The sequence below is a fragment of the Mrakia frigida genome (assembly GCF_051309035.1).
Source record: "Mrakia frigida strain ATCC 22029 unplaced genomic scaffold BDY24scaffold_36, whole genome shotgun sequence".
Taxonomy (NCBI): domain Eukaryota; kingdom Fungi; phylum Basidiomycota; class Tremellomycetes; order Cystofilobasidiales; family Mrakiaceae; genus Mrakia; species Mrakia frigida.
In genome coordinates this window covers 234,885-250,511 of record NW_027481245.1, presented here as the reverse complement: position 1 = coordinate 250,511, position 15,627 = coordinate 234,885, and the positions used below count along the sequence as shown (strand labels likewise).

Below are 15,627 nucleotides of genomic sequence, written 5' to 3'. Positions count from 1 at the left end.
CCTTCTTCTCGCTTTTGGCTCCCGTCCCCTAGTCTGTCTGATCTTTGACACGGCGTAACAAGTTAGTTTTTTTTTTTCCTTCGATCAGATCTGAATGGTGAGTGTCGACAGGTGATTCTCCCTGCTTTGAGACTCTCGCCGTCGCGTCGTCCTTCGCACGCTCCTCTAACCTCTTCGCCTCGCTGTCGCCACGAACCTAGCAAATCTCGGAGTCAGGGACCAGTTTCTACCGTTGCTGATCTTCAAACTTATGAGCCATCCCCGGAGAAGAAGTCTCGAGAAGAGGGGAGGAATTTGACGAAGATGCAACCTCGTCGGATGTTCCGCTTTTTCGTTCAGCGCAAGAAGACAAGTTTCACAGCAGCATGGAGAACAACACTAGATTACAGACAAGAAGCATGGACCAAGGAAGTTACCTAAAACCCAAAATGAGAAACAAGACGCTAAGAAAATTAGGCAAGCCGAAGAGGAGCGGAAACGAGAAGGAAACCTAAAAAACAAACCCAAAACCAGAACGCCTCTGCCTCGTCCTCCCATCTCCTTCGTCGAAGAGTGAAGTATAGATGTGGCTACGTAGACTGTAGAGAGAGAGAAATGGGGTGATAGCTGGGAGTTGAACCGAAAGAGGAGACGAGAGCCAAAGCTGAAAACAATTCGACTGATCGCGCGCGACGCGTCGGAATTCGAACTCGTTCATCCTCTCCCTTCCCCTTCCCCGATGAATTCAACCACTCCGACCCCTCCCCCTCTCCATCAGACCAAGAAGACTATCCCTGCTCACACCCATATCCCCCCAATCCTTCTCCTTCCCCCCACTCCGTTTCCTCTCCATTCCCACAGATTTTCCCCTCCGGTCGTCCCACCTCGACGAGCTTTTATCCTCCCAGCTCACACTCCTCCCATCCAACGATGCCAAACTTCCTCCTCCTCCTCCTCCGACGCTTGACCAAGACGAAGCAGTCGAAGGAGAGCTGGCGAGACTCGATCCCGAAGCGATCGTCGACCCGTTCGAGCTGTAGCTTCCGAACGAGCTTCCTCTGGTTCCTAAAGCTGGCCGGATGGGTTTGGATGATGGTTGAGCTGGGAGTGGGATGAGATGAGGATGAGAGGACCGAGCGTGGAAGGGGGATTCTGGCGAGGTGACGAGGGAGGACGTTTGGAGTCGAACGGGGACGGGAGCGGGAGGTTGCGAGTGGTGGAGCAGGAAGGTTGGGGAGAGGGAAGGGGACCGTAGATTTGGTGAGGAGCTGGATTTCGGACGATTCCGTCGATGATGATGAGAGGAGGAGGACGGGATGGGCATTGAGAGAGGACGAGGAAGGATGGGAGGAGGAGGAGGAGGAGGAGGGTGGGGAGAGGGAGGAACCGAGACACCTGTCGCGGATGAGGATGGAAGGCTGATCCTTCTGGAAATCGTAGGCGCAGGATGGAGGGTAGAGCGTCCGACGTCGATGTACGATCCTACGTCTGATCAGGAGAAAGAATGAAGGAAGGGACGTCAGGAACTCGAGAGACGGGGAGGGCTGAGATGAAGAAAGGAGGGGGAGCCGAAAGCGTCGAGCTCACCTTCAAGCTCGTTTGCTCCTTCAGCCCAAATACCCAGTCTCGAGAAAGAGCCCATGTCCTCTTAAAGCTCGTCGAATATCACGAAGGAAAACGTGGTCGAGGAAGAAAGAGATGGAGGTTGGGGGAGAGAAGGGAAGGGAAGAAAAGGAAAGTCAAACGGAAGCGTTGTCGTCGATCTTCGTTTTCTTCGTTCGTCGGACGATCCAAAGCTTGAAAACGGGAGGCGTTTTTTCGGAATTAGCGGGAGTCTTACGGGGTCAAACCTGTTACTACTAGTCAGGCTGCAAAGGTTGTCGGAAGGCTGACTGACCAGGCGATGAAAGAGACGAGAAAGAAAGCATCGCGGAGCGGGGAGGGACGTCACGTCGCATCTTTGGGACTCGGGAGGACCCAGTTCATGGAGAAACGTGTAGGAGACGCGTTCTTGAAAACTATTAGGGTTCTCCTTCAAGAAGTCGAGAGGACAGAGGGGTGGTAACGGGCCGTGAGGTCTCTCTTCTTCCGTCTCCCTGCCTCGCGTCGCCCGTTCTAAACACCGAGGCATCCTCCTCGTGTGAAAGATCGAATCTGGTAAAGAGTATGTACTCATGCATAGAAAGATGGTGATGACTCGGGGAGACAAAGGGAGAGGAGGGGAAAGGAGAGCGAGACCTGTCGTTCCGATTCGAGATCGCGACGCGTCCAACTCGACCTCTCTTCTTCTTCTTCCTCTCTCGCAAGCCTTCTTTTCTCGACCGCTCTTGCTGGTCGTTCACCCGGAGCTGGTAAAATTCTTCCACTTCGCACCTCTTCAGCATCTGGCTCGAAGAGCTCTCTCATCCAGACAGGTTCCACTTCATCGAAGAAGAGCAGGACTGAAAGCTCAGATCGCCGTCTCAGGAGTCGAAGACGTGGGAGCAGCAAAGAATTCCTCCTCTCTCAAGAGTATTGGACAAGAGCGAGGTAATTGGTAGAGCAACGTCATGTACATCGGAAAGAGGAGAAGAGAAAGGAAAGGCAGAGCGGACGACGTCGAGGCCCGAACCAAGGGCCCATCAAGATCCTGGGACGAAAGCCTAGACGACGAAGGACCACGACGGAAGTTGGCGCGAAGCAGAGAATCTGACAGGTTGACGAAGAAGAGGAAGAAAGACAAAGGTCAGCGCTTGCTCATGGACTTGGAGGCGAGAGATGGGAGTGAAGGCGTGTAGGGGGAATCAGATAGGGGCGAATGACTAAATTCTTGATGATAGGGTCAACATGGGCTAGTAGGCCTCTGCTTGAACTATGCTTGATTGCGGACTCATCACTTTATAGAGAAGAAGGGGAGGGTACGAGAAAGAGGTCACGAACGGGACCTCCGTCCCTCCTTTGCACATAGGAAGAGGTGGGCCGAGAAAGGGAAGTGAGTGGAGGAGAGGACTAACCAGTTGAGGGCAGTGCTAGGGTTGAAGCATGAGAAGAGAGATGGACGGACACGGAAGAGGAAGGGAGGGGGAGCTGGAGAGAGGAAGAGCGAGAGAAGAGCGAGGTCAGTTTTCGTTTTCACCACAACAACAAGAGCTTCCATGCTTGAAAGCTGAAAAGCTTTTTTTCAAGCAGGAGGAGGAGGAAGGGAGGGAGACGAAAACTGACCTTGGTCGAGGTGATGGATGAAGGGAAAAGGGACAGCTGAGGCAAGGTCAACGACTTTCGAAAAATGAGAGTCGGAAAGCGTGACTTCGCACAGCTGGTGAGAGCGCTCTGAGGCTCGACTGGTTCCCTTCTCTGCCTCCCAGAGATGGTAGTAGATAGATCAGGGGTCAAGATGAGCTTTACAAGTAAAGCTGGGGCAAAGAGAGGACGAAAAACGAGCCGAGAGCTTCGACGCGTCGAGGCTGGCCGCTGCCCCTGCAAAATCGATGCCAAACGACTCGAGCTCGTTCGGAACCTGAGAAAAGAGCTTCGGATCATCCATTTTTGACAGACGAGGTCGATACTGTAAGCCTGGAAGAGTTAGAGAGCTCAAGAAATGAGGATTTAGCCCGAAAACCTTCGTCGTTCACGAGTGAGGAAGGAAGGCGAATCCTCGTTCGTCGCAGCTTCTCCTCCTCCCACTCGATCTCAGTCGAAGAGGCTTTCTTCTCTCACGTTCCCAGGCTCTCTCTACTTTCTCGATAAACAGAAAGAGTGTAACGTTGAGATGATCATGAATCAGGCCCGCACCCCCCAAAGCAAGACGAAGAAACAAAAGCCGACGAAAACGACGACGACGATTCGAGAGCGAGCGACGACGGGAACCCTCTCCACGCACACAAGCAAGAGACCTCGAACAGAGAAACGAAGCGAGAAGCAAGCCCTGAACATCCCAACGAAAAGCAAAAGAAGAGAAAGCGTCAGTATCGAGCTTCGAGATCGAGGAAGATGAGAACGAGAAAGTGTGAAGGAGGGTTGAAAAGGGGGGGGGGGTTCAGAAACGCCGTTTGAAAGCTTGATCACATCCCCATCGCCAGTATATCGGCAGTAAGCACAGGTCTGATATGGTGTCATCATTGTAGAGGAGAGTCGAGGGAGGTTGTCGAGTGGGTGGAGGGGGAGAGGAGGAAAGGAGGGAAGGGGAGGAGGGAAGGGCAGGGAGAGGACTCACGAGTTGGGAGAAGGAAGGAGTTGAGCTCGCTCGAAGGATTTTTGCTCGGGTAGGTTGATAAACGACGAGCAAGAGGAAGCAGGGGAGAGAGAAGAGAGAGGGGGGTCATGCCATCGTGAGAGAGGCGTAAGCGAAGAGCTGTGGAAGAAAGGAAGGAAGGGGAGGAGAAGGAGTCAGTGAGAGTTGGAGAGGAGGAGTGAAAAGAACGAAGGAAGGGAGGAAACGAAAGACAGGATTCTGAAAGCTGTGCAAGAACTACTCACAAGTCATAAAGTGTCGTTTCCAGTCGTAACGATAAACAAGATCCACTACGATCTAGGAGGCATAGCAGTAGGCACGATCTTCCCTCCTCCTACGACGAAAGCATCTGCGTAACCGCCGAACATGGACGAAGTGCTCTCTCCTGCTCCTCCTCCTCCTCCTCCTCCAGCCATGCTCTCCACCGTCGCTTTAACCTGACTGATCCTCACGGCCTGCTGGTGACCTTCCGCGCTCTCGAAGATCTCGTCGGGAATGAACGGAGCGTCGTCGTCGTCGAAGTGAAGATCGGGTGTCATATCCTGAACGGTGACGGATGGACCTCCTCCGTCCTCGATGAGAGTCGTCTTCTCTCCTCTCCTCGCGGGAGCCAGGAAAGCGAGAGCCTCGAGCGCTCGGGTGAGGTCGGCGGCGAGGGTGTTTGAGTTTGGAGGGTCCTCGAGGATGGCTTCCCAGCCTTCGGGAGGAGAGCCAGGAGGGGAGATGAGGAAGTTTTTCGTGATCGGTGGAGGTTCGAGGTGATCCGTCGAGGAGGGTTCAAGAACGGTGGGAGCGGCGAGGTAGAGTCGGAGGGTGAGTCTGGAGGAGGGAGAAGGGAAGGAACGAAGGAAGGAAGGAAGGAAGGAAGGGAGATGGTTGGTGGTCAGGGAAAGAAGGTTCGAGGACGGCAGATTTTCCGTCCAAAATCAACCGAAAAGAAAAGAGGAATGAAAAGAAGAATACTCACTTGGGATGGTTCCCTCCTCCCTCTGTAGGTCTAGGGAAGTAAGTCCCCTCGGGCAAACGATGTCCTTCCTTTCCTTCCTCCTCCTCCTCCCCTCCAATCTCCAACCGATCGCCTTCCCTCTTTGCTCTCATCGCTCCCTCCTCGTCGTCAAAGACGACGATAACCCTCCCGAACGCTCGAATAGGAGCCCACGTATGGATCGTTCCGAACGTTTCGTAGTGCGATCGAAGGAGGGCGAGGATCGGAGGATGGAACAGGAACGGGTGAGGGAGCAGGAGAGCGAGCGTGTTGGTTCGTTCCGGAGCAGGGAGGAGAGGTGGCGTCGGAAGGGATATCGGTGGGGGAAGGGGAGACATGTTTGGTGAGAGAGAGAAGAAGAAGAAGAAGAAGGGAGATGTGAAGGTCGTGGAGGGAGGAAAGGAAGGAGAACAAAGGTGAAAAGAGGTTGAGCCGTTGAGCCCTCCCTCCTCTTTTTTTTTGCTGCTGCATCTCTTCCTCTGAACACCTACGAGCTGATCTCTCGGTTCATTTAAAAATCCTCTGGTGTTCAAGATTTCAGACCGCTCGAACCTCGTCTCTCGGATCTCACTCGCTTTACTGCCCTTCTCCCCTCGGCTCTCCTTCTTCGAGCACTCTCCTCCGACGCAGTAGACTAGATCAACCAAGGCAAGAAGTTGAAAGGAAGAGCTCTGAGGGCTCAGGCAAAGGTCAGTGAATGCGGCCGTGGGACGGGTCTCGTTTCGCCAGCCAGCGACGCGTCCAAATCTCATCTCCTCTCCCGGTCCTTCTTCTTCTTCTTTCGCCTCTCGCCTCTCCACCTCCTTTCCCTTTTCCACCACCATCCACTCCTCTTGGGAAAACGTTCGCGGTCATAACAAGGAGGAGGGGAAAGAGGGGAAAGAGGGAAAGAAATCCAAAACTTCGCTCTTGAGTCGCCGTTTCCAGCTGGCTCTGTTTTGCCGAAAGATCATCGGATAATCGGGGGCTCAACTTACCGAGGGAGGACAAGCACTTCACTTGAGAGATTGAAAAAAGCAGCTGGGGGGGAAGGAAGGAGGGGAGAGAGGGAGGGTCTGAAGCTCAACGACGTGCTCTTTTTTTTCCCTCTCTCTCTATAGCTCGCCACGTGGGAGGTACACATAACGGCCAAGTCCGTACGTAGACTCGGCTGAGTCCGATTTCGTTCTCTGAAGCTGATAACTCCGACAAGGGCAGAAGGTGATACGTTGAACTTTTCGAGCTCAACAGTGCACACGTTCGTCGTCCCCACCCTTTTTGCCCCCGACCTCGCTGAAGAAGATCCACTTTTATTTTTCGACCGGACCGTCCTTCTTTCCTCCATCTACCATCTTCCCTCTCACGCACACGCTCTTTCCTTTCTCTCTTCCCTTCGTTAGACTAATGATCGTCCCCTCCGCCGCTCTCCTCCTCACGTCGCTCGCGTCCCTCGTCGCTGCCTCTCCTGCTCTCTCGTCGCGAAACAACGGGAAAAACACCGAGGTCTTTGCTCGTGAGTCCATTCGTCCTTCTTCCTTCTCTTGCTCCTCTTTCCTTTCTCGAGTTCATCGACCTCAAGCTGATTCTCTCGTCCCGCGACTCCTCAGCCTCCAACTATTCGGTCGTCGACGGCTTCTTCATCCAGTCCTCGCCCACTTTCAACGCTACCGGGTACGATGCCCTGAAGGACAACTTCGGATTGATAGACAAGTCTCCCAACAAGTGGAAGAACTTCGCCAAGTGAGTCGCTCTTTCTCGTTCGTCTTTTTTGCGCTCGCTCTGACACGACTCTTCCTCTTCCTCTCTTCCGTTGTGTAACAGGGCCATCAAGAAGCTCAACGACGAGTCTGATGAGCTCACGGCTTACAAGGTCATTTACATCGCTCGACACGGAGAAGGTGAGCTCTCGGATGAATTTCCGATCCTCGCTCGACGCGTCGCTAACGTCTCTCTCTTCCTTCTTTCAGGCTACCACAACTACGCCCAGACCTTCTACGGAACTCCCGCTTGGATCTGCAAGTGGTCTCTTCTCAACGGAGATGGTAACATGACCTGGGGGTGCGTCTCGAGCAGTCGTTCGCTTTCTTCCTTTCGTTCGACTTCAAACGCTCACTTCCGCTTCGCTTTCTTTCTCTGTTTCGCAGACCCGACGCTACCCTCACCCCCAACGGGATCGCTCAAGCTCAAGCTGTCAACGCTGCTTGGAAGATCGAAGCCAAGGCCGATGCTCCTCTCCCTCAGGTCTTCTACTCGTCTCCCATGCGACGAGCCGCGTCCACTTTGGAGATCACTTGGTGAGTTTTCGTTCGTTCTTTCGTAAAGACCGCAGTCTCTGATCATTTAAATTTGATACCGTAGGAGAGACATCCTTCTTCAAAAGAAGTCCTATACTCCCACGATCAAGGAGCACTACGTTCGTCCCTCTCATCTTTCCATCGGTCCCGCCTCGACGCGCGCGGTTGAACTGACCCTCCTTCCTTTCTCTCTCTCTCTTTTCAGCGAGAGTCCATCGGCCTCCACACCTGCGACCAACGCTCAACCAAAACCGTCCTCTCCGAAACCTACCCTGGCTGGAACTTCGACGCCTCCTTCACCGAGCACGACCAGCTTTACAACCCCACGTACCAGGAGAACGGAGGAGCTCAGTCTCTTCGTCTTCAGCAGCAGATGAACGAGCTGTTCTCCTCTGATGATTCGACTTACGTTTCGATTACGGCTCACTCTGGAGTTATCAATTCGTTCTTCACTGCTGTTGGGCACAAGAGGTTTTCGGTTCAGACTGGAGGGGGTGAGGAGTCTCGTTTTTGATTAAGCGCATGCATAGACGCGTCGTTCCTCTCGCTTACACCTCCCCTTCTCTTTTATTTCTTTCTCCTCAGTCGTCCCCGTCGTTATCAAAGCCGTCGGACACAAATCCGCCACCAACACTCCTATCGTCGCCGGTCTCAGCGCGTGCGTTCTGCTCTCGTCTCTGTTGTCTTCGACGCGTTCTTGACCCTCGGCGGCTGACTCCCTCGCCCTTTCGTTTCAATCAGCACCGCGCCGGCTTGCGTTTAGATCTTCCTCCTCCGCAGTAGGGAGAGAGAATTCTCGTTGGGGGGGGGGGGGGGGGGGGGGAGTTGAGAAGCTGGATTGGATGCGTTTCTGTTCATGTTCTTTAAAAGGCCAGTAGATTTCTAGCCCAACACCTTAATTTTTAGTAATCGATTCCCTTTCATGTTATACCATTGTTTTCGTTGCTGCTCTTCACTTCAATCCTCCTTCGGCCTCGCAGAAAGGAACGACGCGTCGTCTCACGAGTTCTCGTTGAAGGGAAGCTCGATCAAGTGGGAGGGAGCCACGACGGGAAGATCTCAAGTTGAGTAAGATACATAGGAGTCGTGAGATATACATCTGGATAGGTATGTATGTATGTGAAGAGATAAGTAAAATGGCAGGACAAGTGTTCGTTCAATGTAATAGCCTGTTCGTCTCGTTCGTTTGTTCAGTCGTTCGTTTCGTATCGTATCGCTCCCTCCCTCGATCCCTACCTCCCCATCCCAACCTCAACCTTCCCTCTCCAATCGCTTCCACCTCTACTCCCTCTCTCCTCCCTCGCATCCTCCCAAACCTCCTCCCCCTCCTCCTCCTCCCGCGACCCAACCGAGAGGACGTTCGACAGCTCCCTGCGACCTCCTTGATGAAACTGGCGACCGCGACGACGACCGTTCACGTTGTGGGAGGGTGAAGGAGAAGGAGATGGCGTGCGGGTCGGGTAGGAGTAGGAGGAGGGTGAGGAGAGGAGAGGGACGTCCGACGAGACTGAATCGGCGCTGGTTCGACGCGTCCTCGGTTCCGTTGCGGAGTGTTCTGTTCCCTCTGCGCTCCTTTCCCTTTCCCAATCAATCCCGTAGACCTCTCCGAGATCCCCTCCTCGGTCCCCTCTACGATCCTCTAGCACCTCCTGCCCCTCCGCTTCCAAGTACTCGACGCGTTCTACATCTCCTCTTTCTCCCCACCACCAACCTCCTTCCTGATGCGCCAGCGAGTGGGAACGGTGGTCGCGCTGAGGTAGACTTCGACCGAGGAGGTCTTCTCTTGACATCTCCTCGTATTCGACGGGCGTGTGTTGGGGTAGGAGAGTGGAAGAGGGTGGGAGGAGGAGGCAAGGGAGGAGGAGGTAGAGGAGGGTGGTTTGGGTTGCCTGGAGTTGGAGGAGATGAACGAATAAAAAAACAGAAGCATTTGGGTGAGTAGCTGGTCGAAGAAGAGGTCGAAGATGATGTGGAGGAGGCAAAGAGGGAACCGCGAGGACGGGACTCACGACTAGAATCAAAGTCCAGAGCAAACGACCCGCAGAAGCGGCGATCCATCTCCAACCAGGCTGCAAACATCTACCCTCTCCTCCTTTTCCAAGTCCCGAGATCCAAAGAACGTCGATGCCAACTGAAGCTACTGTGTCGGACGACGACGAGCAGGAAGGACGACGTCTCCAAAGGAGGACGAGAACGACGTTGAGGGTTGCTGGAGCGACGAGACCGACGAGGTTGGAGAGGATGAGAATCGTTCGCAGAGTGAGGATGATGGCTTTGGGGAGAGGGAGGGAAGTTGGCGGGCGATGGATCTGTTTGCGGGCGAGAAAGGAGAGAGGCCGTCAGGACGACGAGTGCAAACGCGAACTTAGGAAGAAACGAGCTCGAGGACTCACGTAACGCAGCAGGAGAATGAAGAAGAAAGTTGTTACGGTCACCAACGTCGACGACGAGAAAGCTATCAAAGCGAGGATCTTGGTTGGTGGTATCGAAGAGCTGAAAGAAAGAGGGGAAGGATCCTCTGCGGAAAGCTCTCGTCGTCAACTTTGAGAGTCCAGCTAGCCCACAGAAAGAGGGAAGGGAAGAAAGAGAGCTCACGACAGAACCCAACCAAGTATCTCCCAGCGAGCAAAGCGCTCCATATCTGAACGACGAGGCAAAGGCAGCCCACGAGGACCCTCCTTTGTCGAAGTCGTTTCCTCGGACCTGCTGAACGGTCTCTGTTGAGCTCCGAGGTGATTCGAAGGTGGAGGAGTTGGTCGTTACAGGATGTTGTTGAGTCGAGCTGCTCTTTTGAAAAGGAGGTGGTCGCAGGGTAGGAGCCTGGAAGGTGGGAGGAGAAGGAGGAGGAGGTCGAGGGAGGGGTCATGAAGGAGGGAGGAGAGTTGAGCGTGAGCTCGTTCGTGAGGGTTCGTTGCTGGTGGTTTGAAAGGAGAGTACTTCGAACGTGGGCTACGAGGATCGACTCTTCTGGCAGCCTTGAAAGAGAGGAGAACTGACCCCCGTCATCCTCGCTGGGGTTCGAGGAAAGAGGGGGAGGAGCGAAGGGGAGCGAGAGAGGAGGAGGGAGGCTGAGGAGAGGAGGCGTGAACTAGAAGCGATCGAGATCAGCGATGGAAAAGCTTCCTTGCTGAGGTTGAAGTTCTGAGTTCAGGGTCTACTTGGAGATGTGAGCGAGCAAAAAAATCTGGTGAGAGGGAGATGGCCGTTTGAGATCAAAAACGAGGTGAGCTTCGACCTTCCTTCCCTTTGATCTACCCCAACCACGATCTTTCGCCAGCCTTTTTGAAGGCTTTTCTTCATTACAACCCAGCATGCCGTTATCGCTCAGTTCGGTCTTCCTCTCGGTCTCCCCCAAGAAATCGGGCTCGAGTTCCTCTCGCAGATCTTGCGTTGCACCGACCCTGTCGCCCTCGCTCTCCGACTCTCTCCCCTTTTTATTCTCCCACCATCTGCACCCTAGAACGGTCTTTCAACTCGCAGTTCCGCCTTCCAGAACCTCTCTTCGCGAGATGTTGGGCTCAACAAGGAGGAACGAACATCCCCCTCCCGCCCTCTTCGCTGTCCTCGTTCCGTTCCTTTCGACGTTGGCTCGTCAGAAGCAAACTTCATACTATAGGGTAGTAGGAAAGAAGTCTTTGAAGGGCCCTCTTCGTGTCGGTTCGTTCAACAAGAGCAAGAAGAAGAAGAGAGGTCAGTAAAAACGAAGAAAAGCGCGCGACGAGACGAGAAAGGACACAGGATGGGACGAAGGGGTATGGGTATTAGGAAAGTTGTTGTATAACAGGTTAATCATCAAGTGCTCTCGTGAGAGGTTTATGAAGAATTCGGTAGTATGGTTCTCATCATTTCGGTTGGGGAGGGGGGGGAGGAGATGGACGCGAGATGGACGAGATGCTCGCTTTGAACAGCAGACCATGGAAGTTTGAGAGAAAGTTGGACTAGTTGATGAGCTAGAGAGTAGAGGGTAGAATTTCTGGAAGGGCTGGTCCCAAAGAGAGACGGGGTGGAGGAAGGAGTGTGAAGAAGAAGAGGAGATGGGAGATGGGAACGAGATGGAAGTCGAATGTCGAACCTCGAAATCGCACGAAACTCCAGCTTTTTGTATCTTTCAGCGAAGCGCAGCGAATATAAGAAGAGTCCAGATTCAGTATCTCGTTCTCCAAAGACAGATTGCTGGGGTCGGAAGAGGCGAGATCGCGTCCCTCACTTCCTGAGCCTTCTCTCAGAACGACGAGGATCTCGCTCGAGTCCAATGCCCGAAGGATAGCTCTCGCTTGATCCCGCTGAGGTCAAATCTAGATCTCATCGTATCCCTTCATGGCGAATAGGTCAAGTTCCTGAAGTGATATTATCTCGACGGAGAGAGAAGAGACGCGTTCGACGACGCGTCGTTTGGTTGTCATCTTACCGCTCCCGATCTCATCCTACGGGCACTGTTAACCAGGGACGTCTTCTACCAGAGCGAGCGTGGGCTTGTTCAAACCTCAGCGTGTTTCGAAGAGTGATAAGAGCTTGAACAAAGAACCGACGCGTCGGCGAGAAGTTTGTTGTGGGGAAGGAGGGAGGACGTCGGCTCTTGTTGTTCTTGACGAGATTTTTCAGCCTTCTTCCTTCGCAGAGATCGCTGTGTCTCGCCGGTGTTCAAAGACTTCCCTACCTCGAAAATCTTCCCAGCCAAGAAAAACTTGAGGCTGGACACCCAAGATCTCAATTCAGGCCCGATGGAAAGGGAGAAGTTCGATCGAGTGACCAACCTGCCTCCTCAACCACTTCCTTCCCTTCCTTCTCCTCCCTCCCTTCCCTTTCCCTTTCCCTCCCCCCTCCTTGGCTCGCGATGAAGTTTTTCGCCTCCGCTCTCCTCCTCTCAGCTGCTGCTGTTTCTGCTCTGCCAGCTATCACTCGGCAAGGAAAGTGAGTGACTCACGATTCAAGGACGAAGGGAGGACGTCGGTCGAGCTCCTTCCTTTCCTTCCTTCCCTCCTTTCCTTCCAAGCTCACCCACTTGCTCTTCTCTCTTTCCCTCTCTATAGATTCCTCTACGACGAGAGTGGGACTCGATTCCTTCTCAAGGGTATCGCCTATCAAGAGGCTGGAACGCTTGCTGCCGAGTCCGAGGCCAACGCTGCTAACGTGAGTCGGTCCAGCTTCTCCTCCTTCCTTCTCTTCCTTCCTCCGACGAAGCTTTACTTCTTTCTTCGATACCACCCTCTCTGTTGGCTCGTATACTGACCATGCTTTCTCTCTTTGGTCTGTTCTTCTTTCCAGGGAGGCTACCCTGAACCCGATTCTTACGTCGACCCTCTCGCCCAAGGAGACGCTTGCGCTCGAGATCTGCCTTACCTTCAGTCTCTCGGAGTCAACGTCGTGCGAGTCTACTCGGTCAACTCGAGTCTGAACCACGATGCCTGCATGGCTGCCTTCGAGGGAGCAGGAATCTACACCATGTGCGTCTCGGAACGAAGCGAGGGCAGGGCTTCTGTTGTTGACTTTTGCGATGCTTCTCTTCCTCCCTTCTTCTCCCTGAACAGCATCGACTTGGCTCTCCCTCTGAACGGATCCATCAACCGAGCTGATCCCTCTTGGAACACTGATCTCTTGGGTCTCTGTGCGTAAAAACTTCCTTCTTCCTATCTTGTCTCATGTTGCTCGAGCCTCGTCGACCGGCTAAGCTCAACTAACCCCTGCTTCGCTTCCCCCCTTCCTTCCCTCCTCTCTTCGCAGACACCACGACCATCACCACTTTCTCAAAGTACAACAACGTCCTCGCTTTCAACGTCGGTAACGAAGTCGTCAACCTCCCTACCAACACTCAGGTCGCTCGTACGTCCTCGCCCGCTTTTGTCTTTCCTGCTCGTCGTCGAAACTCGACTGACCCCTCCTTTCGTTCTATATCCGTTCGTCTTTCCTTAGCTTTCGTCAAAGCTGCTGCTCGAGATACCAAGGCTTTCCTCAAGTCCATCAGCTCCAAGGCGCTCGTTTCGTACACATCGGGAGATGGACCTGTTTCGTGGAGGAGTGAGTCGTCGTTGCTTCGAAGATCGAGGTCAACGCCCATCGCCTTTCGCGTTGTGCTGACCGCTCTGCTACTTCGCTCTCGCAGACGCTCTTGCTACCTACCTCTCTTGTGAATCGGACGATACCTCGATCGACATCTACGGACTCAACGTGAGTGCTTGAAGTCTCCTCTCTCCTCCTTCACCTCTCAACCGATATCTGACCTTGACTCTCTTTGCTTTCGTCCTTCTTCAGAACTACGAGCTGTTCGTCTCTCTTCTCTTACTACCTTTTTTCGTTCCTCTGCTGACCTTCTTTCCTTCCACAGGTGCGGAGACGTTGGGCTGAGTGGGTGGCAGGGAACTCTGAACGATTTCGCCGACCTTACGATCCCTATGTACCTCTCCGAGTACGGGTGAGTCAAAGATCATTTCTTCGTTCTTTTTGGATAGCCCGAATAGGAAGAGGAGCAGCCTCGAGATCTGGGACAGAAGGTCGCCGACACGGAGGTTGACCTTCTCCCTTCCTTTTCTTTCCTTCAGATGCAACACCGCTGGAACCAGGACTTGGAGCGAGGTTCCCATCCTCTACTCGTCTCCCGTTTCGGATGAGTGGTCTGGAGGAATTGCTTGTGAGTCTTCTTCGATCCTCTGAGACCTCGAGACGCGAGGAGCCGAAGCTGACCTCTCCCTTCCCTCCTCTCAGTCTCTTACTTCCCTACCACCGACGCCTTTGGAATGATCACCCTCTCCGCCGATAACACTACCGTCACCGTCTCCACCGAGTTCGAGAACCTCGTCTCTCAACTCTCCAACGCTACCCTCCCTACCACTCCCGCTCAATCCTCCGTCTCCAACGCCGCCTCTCCTTCGTGCCCTACCCAGAGCGCCGACTTCAACGCCAGCACCGTCCTTCCTCCTACTCCCGACCTCAGCGTCTGCCAGTGCCTCGAAGAGTCTGCCTTCAGTTGTGTCAGGCGAGCTGTCACTGCTGCCCAGCCCGTGATCGTTGGAGAGCAGCTCAAGTGAGTCTTCGTTCAAGCTCCAGAGGGACTGGACGCGTTCACTGACCCTCGCTCTTCTTTCTCACTCGCAGCTACGGATGCTCCTTGCTCGGATCAGACGGATCCACTGCTACTTGCACCACCATCGCCGCTGATGGAGCTACTGGAACCTACGGAGCCCTCTCGTTCTGCGCTGCCGACATCAAGCTCAGCTGTCAGTTCTCTCTGCTCTTCCTCTCCCTCTGAAAGCCACCTCACTGAACCCGCCTCCTCCCTCTCTCTCCCTCTTTAGACGTCTACTCGGCTCACTACGTCTTCACCAACTACAACGCTGAGGCCTGCGAGTAAGTTATCTCTGTCTTCCCGTCGTCGCATCTCTTCATGCCCGAATCACCTTCTGACTTTCCGTCGCTCTTCTTCCCTCTTTCGCTCAGCTTCGCCGGAAACGCAACCATCAACCCCGACGCTCCCAGATCTGCCTCCGAAGCCTCCACCGTCGCTCAAGCCTGTTTGGACAAGATCCCCGTCGGAGGAGTCTTCACTCCCTCCGCCGTCCCTTCTGCTACCTCCCCTGCTGGGACTACTGGAACCACCACTGGAGCTGCCGCCTCGGGTACTTCTGCGTCGGGAAACACTGGTGGAGCTAGCAGCAGAGTTGCAGGAGCAGGATTCGCGTCGCTGGTGGCCGTCGCTCTCGGAGTCGTTGCTTTCGCTTGAACGTCACCTTGGACCTTCTCTCTCTTTTGTTCTTGGGACTTTCTTCTCTAGTTCTAATACACTCGAATGACCTCTCTCTCTCTCTCCACGTTATGTATCCCTACCTCTTTCGCACTCAGCTTTCTTCTCCTTTTCGTTTCGGTTTCGTCCCTCCCTTCCCTCGTCGCTCAAAGCTAGCCCCCACTCTCTCTCGCTTTTCCTTCTTCGCCTCGTTGGACCTTCTACTTTTCTCCGTTTACTTTCTTTCCCCTTCGTCTCTTCCCGTCGGACTTCACGCTTCAACACTACTCGCACTTTGCATAGCTCTCTCTCTCTCTCTTCACTCTCTTAGTAGCAACCCGCCTCGTACCGAGCTGGGTCGCGTCAGTCACCTCGCGGCTCCCCCATGCGTCTGTTCCTTAGCTTGTTGACTCGGTACCGGCATGATCTAATCATTAATTTAGGCCCTCCCAAGCAAAAGTAGCCG

At 53.9% G+C, this 15,627-nt stretch overlaps 7 protein-coding genes across 7 annotated transcripts; 4 read left to right on the top strand and 3 right to left on the bottom strand.

The window, feature by feature from the left end:
• Positions 1-354: 354 nt before the first annotated feature.
• On the bottom strand, positions 355-1,764 carry BDY24DRAFT_400994 (uncharacterized protein). Its single transcript, XM_076642030.1, has 2 exons — positions 1,567-1,764; positions 355-1,467 (listed from the first exon to the last, which is right to left on the bottom strand). The coding sequence occupies exons 1-2, from the start codon at positions 1,619-1,621 to the stop codon at positions 725-727; spliced, it is 798 nt and encodes a 265-aa protein (XP_076493335.1). The 5' UTR covers positions 1,622-1,764; the 3' UTR covers positions 355-724.
• A 678-nt stretch (positions 1,765-2,442) lies between these two features.
• BDY24DRAFT_400992 (uncharacterized protein) lies at positions 2,443-3,203 on the top strand. Its single transcript, XM_076642029.1, has 2 exons — positions 2,443-3,045; positions 3,181-3,203. Exon 1 carries the CDS (start codon positions 2,529-2,531, stop codon positions 2,754-2,756), a length of 228 nt encoding a protein of 75 aa, XP_076493334.1. The 5' UTR covers positions 2,443-2,528; the 3' UTR covers positions 2,757-3,045; positions 3,181-3,203.
• A 967-nt stretch (positions 3,204-4,170) lies between these two features.
• BDY24DRAFT_400988 (Calcipressin-domain-containing protein) lies at positions 4,171-5,563 on the bottom strand. The gene is made up of 3 exons (XM_076642028.1): positions 5,157-5,563; positions 4,435-5,008; positions 4,171-4,309 (listed from the first exon to the last, which is right to left on the bottom strand). Exons 1-2 carry the CDS (start codon positions 5,510-5,512, stop codon positions 4,480-4,482), a joined length of 885 nt encoding a protein of 294 aa, XP_076493333.1. The 5' UTR covers positions 5,513-5,563; the 3' UTR covers positions 4,171-4,309; positions 4,435-4,479.
• Positions 5,564-6,514: 951 nt separating this feature from the next.
• On the top strand, positions 6,515-8,253 carry BDY24DRAFT_436606 (phosphoglycerate mutase family protein). The gene is made up of 9 exons (XM_076644230.1): positions 6,515-6,666; positions 6,761-6,893; positions 6,975-7,051; positions 7,121-7,211; positions 7,298-7,447; positions 7,512-7,566; positions 7,653-7,941; positions 8,033-8,105; positions 8,189-8,253. Exons 1-9 carry the CDS (start codon positions 6,558-6,560, stop codon positions 8,208-8,210), a joined length of 999 nt encoding a protein of 332 aa, XP_076493332.1. The 5' UTR covers positions 6,515-6,557; the 3' UTR covers positions 8,211-8,253.
• Positions 8,254-8,702: 449 nt separating this feature from the next.
• BDY24DRAFT_400984 (uncharacterized protein) lies at positions 8,703-9,863 on the top strand. Its single transcript, XM_076642027.1, has 2 exons — positions 8,703-9,336; positions 9,457-9,863. The coding sequence occupies exons 1-2, from the start codon at positions 8,892-8,894 to the stop codon at positions 9,648-9,650; spliced, it is 639 nt and encodes a 212-aa protein (XP_076493331.1). The 5' UTR covers positions 8,703-8,891; the 3' UTR covers positions 9,651-9,863.
• Positions 9,719-10,432, bottom strand: BDY24DRAFT_188563 (uncharacterized protein). The gene is made up of 2 exons (XM_076636382.1): positions 10,043-10,432; positions 9,719-9,965 (listed from the first exon to the last, which is right to left on the bottom strand). The coding sequence occupies exons 1-2, from the start codon at positions 10,311-10,313 to the stop codon at positions 9,787-9,789; spliced, it is 450 nt and encodes a 149-aa protein (XP_076493330.1). The 5' UTR covers positions 10,314-10,432; the 3' UTR covers positions 9,719-9,786.
• A 1,766-nt stretch (positions 10,433-12,198) lies between these two features.
• Positions 12,199-15,620, top strand: BDY24DRAFT_400980 (glycoside hydrolase family 72 protein). Its single transcript, XM_076642026.1, has 14 exons — positions 12,199-12,358; positions 12,478-12,577; positions 12,713-12,891; positions 12,976-13,052; positions 13,169-13,267; positions 13,358-13,462; positions 13,548-13,612; positions 13,697-13,707; positions 13,770-13,856; positions 13,984-14,072; positions 14,147-14,465; positions 14,537-14,658; positions 14,737-14,788; positions 14,879-15,620. The coding sequence occupies exons 1-14, from the start codon at positions 12,282-12,284 to the stop codon at positions 15,159-15,161; spliced, it is 1,665 nt and encodes a 554-aa protein (XP_076493329.1). The 5' UTR covers positions 12,199-12,281; the 3' UTR covers positions 15,162-15,620.
• Positions 15,621-15,627: the final 7 nt, after the last annotated feature.

Bases quoted from the DNA above. Each gene is read 5' to 3' on its own strand.
- BDY24DRAFT_400994 (XM_076642030.1), bottom strand. From the start codon at position 1,621: ATGGGCTCTTTCTCGAGACTGGGTATTTGGGCTGAAGGAGCAAACGAG. The intron at 1,468-1,566 runs GTGAGCTCGACG...TCTCCTGATCAG, and splicing joins AGGAGCAAACGAGCTTGAAG to ACGTAGGATCGTACATCGAC.
- BDY24DRAFT_436606 (XM_076644230.1), top strand. From the start codon at position 6,558: ATGATCGTCCCCTCCGCCGCTCTCCTCCTCACGTCGCTCGCGTCCCTC. The intron at 7,052-7,120 runs GTGAGCTCTCGG...TCCTTCTTTCAG, and splicing joins CATCGCTCGACACGGAGAAG to GCTACCACAACTACGCCCAG. The intron at 8,106-8,188 runs GTGCGTTCTGCT...CGTTTCAATCAG, and splicing joins ATCGTCGCCGGTCTCAGCGC to CACCGCGCCGGCTTGCGTTT.
- BDY24DRAFT_188563 (XM_076636382.1), bottom strand. From the start codon at position 10,313: ATGACCCCTCCCTCGACCTCCTCCTCCTTCTCCTCCCACCTTCCAGGC. The intron at 9,966-10,042 runs GTGAGCTCTCTT...AGCTTTCCGCAG, and splicing joins ATACTTGGTTGGGTTCTGTC to AGGATCCTTCCCCTCTTTCT.
- BDY24DRAFT_400992 (XM_076642029.1), top strand. From the start codon at position 2,529: ATGTACATCGGAAAGAGGAGAAGAGAAAGGAAAGGCAGAGCGGACGAC.
- BDY24DRAFT_400988 (XM_076642028.1), bottom strand. From the start codon at position 5,512: ATGTCTCCCCTTCCCCCACCGATATCCCTTCCGACGCCACCTCTCCTC. The intron at 5,009-5,156 runs GTGAGTATTCTT...TCCCTCCTCCAG, and splicing joins GGAGGAGGGAACCATCCCAA to ACTCACCCTCCGACTCTACC.
- BDY24DRAFT_400980 (XM_076642026.1), top strand. From the start codon at position 12,282: ATGAAGTTTTTCGCCTCCGCTCTCCTCCTCTCAGCTGCTGCTGTTTCT. The intron at 12,892-12,975 runs GTGCGTCTCGGA...CTCCCTGAACAG, and splicing joins GGAGCAGGAATCTACACCAT to CATCGACTTGGCTCTCCCTC. The intron at 14,789-14,878 runs GTAAGTTATCTC...TCTTTCGCTCAG, and splicing joins TACAACGCTGAGGCCTGCGA to CTTCGCCGGAAACGCAACCA.
- BDY24DRAFT_400984 (XM_076642027.1), top strand. From the start codon at position 8,892: ATGGCGTGCGGGTCGGGTAGGAGTAGGAGGAGGGTGAGGAGAGGAGAG. The intron at 9,337-9,456 runs CTGGAGTTGGAG...GACGGGACTCAC, and splicing joins AGGAGGGTGGTTTGGGTTGC to GACTAGAATCAAAGTCCAGA.